General features: G+C 40.4%; 1 protein-coding gene across 1 annotated transcript; it reads right to left on the bottom strand.

Moving 5' to 3' along the window:
* Nucleotides 1-1,257: 1,257 nt before the first annotated feature.
* On the bottom strand, nt 1,258-4,008 carry LOC139452583 (BTB and MATH domain-containing protein 38-like). Its single transcript, XM_071234106.1, has one exon. The coding sequence runs from the start codon at nt 3,994-3,996 to the stop codon at nt 3,127-3,129; it is 870 nt and encodes a 289-aa protein (XP_071090207.1). The 5' UTR covers nt 3,997-4,008; the 3' UTR covers nt 1,258-3,126.
* Between the last annotated feature and the right edge of the window lie 2,140 nt (nt 4,009-6,148).

Raw genomic sequence — 6,148 nt, 5'->3', positions numbered from 1 at the left:
ATGAACAATAAAATTACTTGAACTAGTTTCTTGTGTTTTGCTTTCAGTTAACTGTTTAGGGTTTGACAGTCTTTTGAGATTTGGCAACAGTGTGTAAGGCAGGCAAATCTACTCATATTTCAGATCAAACAAATAACATCAATCTCGCTTGAACATGAGGTATTATCTGTTGAATGCTTTGTTGTTTTGTTTTTTGCCCTTTAGTCAGCAATATTCCAGCTATATCACTGAGACTTGTAATTAATCAAGTCTAGGCCAGTTATTGATTGAATGAGCAACATGTAGCAGCCAAAACATTTTGGAGTCCTGTGACGGGATTCAAACTACAGACCTTCTGATATGAGGTTGGACGCCTAGTCCACATGACCAAAGAATCAACACCCCCTCAGCAAGCTGACAAGTTCAGGATGCATCTGTGGCCTCAACACCCTGTTACAAACACAACAAGTCAGCACACCTGACCACTTGATCCAATTTTGTCTCCGCTTACCACAAGCAGTCAGTCCTGGGGCCTGTTCTGATTTCGTCCAGGTGTGTTATATGCCAAAATTTAAAGGCTTCAGACTTATTTGATGACATTGATCATTGCTGATAATACAGCATCACCGGATTTTGTGGTCAGACACACCCATGCTCATATAGCTTGAATATTGTTGTGTGCAGCATTTAAGACAAACACACACTAACTGTACTGAACACTCATTTGGTTTAATTTACTTGATTGATATCCATGAGAAGGGTTTATTCTATGGGGCGGGATGGGTGGTCTAGGCCTCAATTGTGTGAGGTGACCAGTGTGAGTGAGTCGACTTAAGCCCGAAGTGATGCAGGTCTTAGTCGTTTTCTATGTTATCGAAATACAGAGACACAGGTGCTGACAAACCAAGAATCTTCATGGTGAATCTGAGATTCGATCATAGGATGCTGGTACGCTTAAGGGATGCAACTTTGTATTTTGAGCCACCAGTTATCTTATGTTCTGGTCCTGTCATTGTACTTGTGAACACGAAAAGTGTCATTGTACTTAGGAACACGAAAAGAATTGCGGTGTGGAAAGGATAGCATTATTGGGGATTAAGAATTTGATTTGTTCAATGCTGTTTTGTTTAAATGAGTTAATGCGAAGATACTTGCATTTCGCTGGAAGCTAAGGCACCCTGGTGTCCCCAGGAAAGAGCTTTTGGAAAATTAACAGGTCGGCATCAGTTTTAATAATGTAACAAGCGATTTTTTAACATGCACATAAGAACATTTCTACTGCAAAAATAAAAGAAGATAAGTGTTATCAAAAACATGACATGAAGTTAGACTTTTTGACACATGAAAAGCCACAAAAAACATTTCCGTAACCATAAGAAATCTGCGCTAAAAACAGGCCATTGTACGAAACCGACTTTAACATAAGCATATGTTTATGAATCACTATCAAATCATGACAAGGGAATTGCATCGGACATCATATTTGTCACTGGTGCATACATTTGGAAATGACCTCCACATGTCCACCATTAAACTTTAATAAATAAATAAACAACGGCAAGTGTATAAATCCGATATTTGCACATCGTACGATCTCAGATTTTAAGAATACGAGGTGACGTGGTCGGCTGTCAAATAAGACTTGTTAATGTTTCATTTGCTTTTAAATTTCAGAATATCAAGCATATCAAAGTCTACATTGCTATTCTGGAACAAGTTCAAGGCCAGTCTGGTTGCAGTCATGTAACATTTGACTTCATTTCTTGAACATTTTTGCTGGCGAACACACTTGAACCATACTGACCTCTCTTGTCCACAAACTTCTTTTCGGCCCATGTCCGAAAAGCAGTCCGACACCATTTAAGCCAGCATCATGTAACTTCGTTTACCGCGATGTCCTGGGAATCAAAACTAAGTTGCTGTGCGGTGTGTCCAGTTCATTCAGAAACAGTGGAGCTTTTACGTTGGAAATACCCACAAGCAGCAACTCCTGATAACGTTCTTTGACACACAAGGATACAAGACAAGTTAAGACTTCACAAAGCTACTTGAAGCAATACACACAATCAAATCACACTATACACTATAATCAATTTAACGATGCCACTTAAGAAAAATGATGGCTGTAAATTACACTTATGTCAATAACGAAATTGTCCTAGACATTGTACACATGGGTCTATGCAGTCCTGACCCTGTTAAACCCCCAAACCTGTCTTCCGGGATATCACTGTTGTGGATGCTGACCTGCGTTTTAAGACCGCTTTCAGTATCCCTTATAGAATCAGGTGTGCAAGGACGACGCTAGTCAGTACTCATGACATGGTTGTACAAGAACAATAAAGTCATCTGGATAATATAAGCCTCAGCAAAAGTTAAACACCGCCCAATTGAAAGGTTGACATGGATATTATGTCAGGATTAGGCTTCGTAAGTTTAGGAATCATAATTTTTGAGACACAGAAAAACAGTCCCCCCATATAGTCGCCGCTAGGTCAATATTTGTTGACCCATCCGTACGAGAGCGGCGGTATAAAGAACCAGGAAAACCAGTAATTGATAATATGAGCAACTCACCACGCCTTCCAAGGTACGATGACAAGCATCAGCCATGTCACCAAATCTGTCCAACAGACAGTATTTAGTCCGGGCTGACGACAAGCACGGGTTACTGGGAACACATATTTCCCGCCAAGTAGCAGTTGTTAAAACAACATAACCATGGTGTCCTCTTGTGATACCTATTGAGCACATGTACAATTACTTCGTTTCCTACTTCACGCACTATGGACCCGTGAAGATCTGGGAAAGAATAGATCTTCAGCAACCCATGCTTGCCGTAAAAGGTGACTTTGCTTGTTGTAAAAGGCGACTAACGGGATCGGGTGACTTGGTTGATGCATGTCATCGATTCCAATTGCGTGGAACGATGACCCAACACTGTAGCATGTAGAACAAAGAATTTAGTGCACCATATGTGACATTAAACGCACGTGTTTACTGTGATCAGTGCATCTTTATGAAGAAATACAACGCTATAAAACAAGAAAACAGTTTGAACTCACCGGATATTATTTGAGACATCTCGGGTGGTGGTTAACTGTTGCCCATACCCATACTATAGAATTGTGGCTGATCGTGCCAATATTACTTAAAACGTGAATCAAATTTGAATATTTTTTTCAGGTCATAAATTGATTCCCACTGTTTATAAAGTTCTCCTTTGCACCTAACTGGACATGTAGTGTTGTGCTTGAAGGTTCTCACAAGGCATCCCTGACATATCCCATGAGCATTTTCAATGTTGTCTAAATTTTGCTTGCACGGTTCTCGAATGGCGGCATCAAGAATCTCAGCAACAGGTTTTTCCATCAATCTTAATCTCTCCGACATGACCCGAACCTTAGTATCTGGTGACAGAAGCTGGAATTCTGGTAAACGGTTCACGCCATGATCGCCGTCATAGGTTCTGTATTTCAGCCTGACAACACATTTGTCCAACAGTGTCTTCAGTTTGTATTTATCAGCCAGGTAGGTAAAGTGAACCAATTCTTCATTTGCTGGATTATTTTGCTGTTCATCTTTCAAAAGGAACCTTGTGAGAACAAACTGTTCACACCGCTGCTTGAGAGACTCGACCTCGTATTCGTCAGCGAGAGCCAGAACAACGTCGAGTGTTTCCCGTTGGACCGGTTTACCGGTGGACGGATGAACACACAACAGGAATTCAACAAAGTCCGCATACTTCTTGTCCGCGATGGGAACCTCTGTTTTATCCTTAAAATCCCCTTCGAACATTTTCAGGAAGGCGGGGGAGGCGAGACAGAGTAGAGCTTTACTCATGTGTAGTTTCTTCCCATCCACTACGAGCGCCACGTCAGTGAGAGAGCTGGGTGTAGAAAACATGGAGTCATCCAGCCCCGGTGTAGCTGGTTCCTCCTCTTTACTTACACCTGCAGCGATGGCGACCGAAGGTTGGGCTCCGACTGTTTCCGTTGAAGATTCTGGATTTAACATCGTTCTTCAGATGAACAGGATCTAGAAGAAAGTTGTTCACAACTGACTTCAATATGACGGATGGGCTGTATGAAATACGGTTTATTTCCTGGAAAACCGTATAAGCTTTATTGCCGATTCACAAAAGTTGTCTCCCTTCCAGAGTAAACGTGAGATGAAAGTTGTTCACAACTGCTTCAGCTGTAACCTACTTTCGATAAAATGATATAAGTGTTGTCTCCATTTCATCGTCAACGTGAATAACGCGAGTCACAATGGAGAACATGTGACACACACACATACACACACACATTTGATGCCATCAAATTGCTTCAAAGGGGACAATAACCTTTGATGCGAGGTTCTATGTTCGTCAAATAAAATTTACAATCAAATAATTTTAAGTAAATGTTTAATCAACACATGTATATGTCTGTTTCAAACTATGTGAACAAAATTGTTTCCAATTCATTCCTTGTTTTACATCGATATCTTACACCATTTTTTACTACTGTGCGATTATCTCTATTACATAAACAATGTCTTTCCACGGTAAATGAGCGCAGTAGCTATAGCCTATTCAGACCGGACCTGATTTTCAGTGATCTATTCATATATTTGCTTTTTAGGCATTATTGAATCTGCACCGGCGGATAATAGAAACGGGTAATTATCTGGCGTGAAAGTTTCATATTTACAGTTGTCTCCCACAGACGGGATGGTGGATCTAAATCATATAATTTTGTGTTGTGTTGTGTACGACATTGAAAGAATGACTGTTTTATCCGTGCAGATTTGTTTGTATGTTGAAAGAAAACAGCAAAGAAATCTACGAAATTGTTTATTGTATTTATTTTTATGTTTTGACCCATTACTTCATATACACCCGACAATCGAAGGAAGACGGCGATAACAAAAGCATAGCCTATTATAAATACCTATATGTATACATTGTTTATATGCCTATTGCAATGAATTATTTTAAAACAAAACAAAGAAGAATCACAAACGAATTATTGCAGTTGTGATGACATAAAGTGTATAATATGCAACAAGTAGGCGACTGGAAGCATACTGGTATAATGTTATAGTGGTGTACATTTTAGTGGTTTCGTATTGTGATTTTCTAGATTAATCCAGCTGTCTACCTTTGCAGAAAGAGGCACCTTGCACATTGTTAATGCAAATTATAACATCAGCCCAAGCTTGCACAGCGCACTAGTGATATTCCGGGACAAGCCGAATAGCGACTTGTTCCCCTCTCGTGGCCATTTTTGCCATTTTTGCGACTGGGTTCCGTCTTAGCGCAAACGGGCATAGCTCAAAGAATAGTCAACTCGTTGCGTAATGATTCACATATATTTCCCCCATAAATCATATATATTCCAGATGCTATTGAAAACTTACCTTATTATACAGTATGGTTGAACACATTTAAGTGTATCTTGGATATATGTTTAAATGCAAGACATATGTAAAACCAAACATTATTCTTGAGGGATTCTTTGACCGAGGATTGAAGATATTCGCGCATTCTGTTTGGTTTGTCGTATTTTCGCACAAAACATTCATCGATAGGGGTACGAGTCTTCTTGCAGGTTACGGAAAGGGGCGAGTGGTGACGAGTGCACTGAGCGATGTGCCTGTTGATGTACTTAGTATACTACTCAAAAGAAGTTAGGAAACACTGATATGTTTGCACTTAAAATCAAAAAGGAACAGAAGACGAAGACATGTGTAGTAAATTCAATAATGACCGAGTATACAGTAAGAAAGAATCATGAATAATCCACCACATTTCATAACGTGAACAAGTATTGATGTCAATAATGTCACTTGGGTCAAAATTGGAAATCCAGGCCATGAGAGAAAAGTCAGTAACGAGTGTGTCCGCCCCTAGCAGCCACACATGCAACACAGCGACGCCTCATGGATGTCACTAATGTCTGTAGTGTGTTCTGTGGGATAGCATGCCACTCCAAACTCAGCCATTGAGCAAGCTGGCGCAGATCTTGAGGGCGAGGGTGGTTCTCCCTAACACGTCTCGTTAACAGATCCCATACGTGTTCAATGGGTGCCATATCAGGAGAACATGCTGGCCATTCCATGCGAGTAACATTGTTTTGTCCCAGAAAGTCAGTGACTATGCGTGCACGATGAGGTCTAGCATTGT

This window comes from Haliotis cracherodii, unplaced genomic scaffold (assembly GCF_022045235.1).
Source record: "Haliotis cracherodii isolate W230 unplaced genomic scaffold, xgHalCrac1.p SCAF_9, whole genome shotgun sequence".
Classification (NCBI taxonomy): domain Eukaryota; kingdom Metazoa; phylum Mollusca; class Gastropoda; order Lepetellida; family Haliotidae; genus Haliotis; species Haliotis cracherodii.
The sequence above is the reverse complement of the archived record's forward strand: the minus strand, read 5'-3'. Positions and strand labels throughout refer to the sequence as shown.

Coding starts and splice junctions, on each gene's coding strand:
- LOC139452583 (XM_071234106.1), bottom strand. CDS start 3,996: ATGTTAAATCCAGAATCTTCAACGGAAACAGTCGGAGCCCAACCTTCG.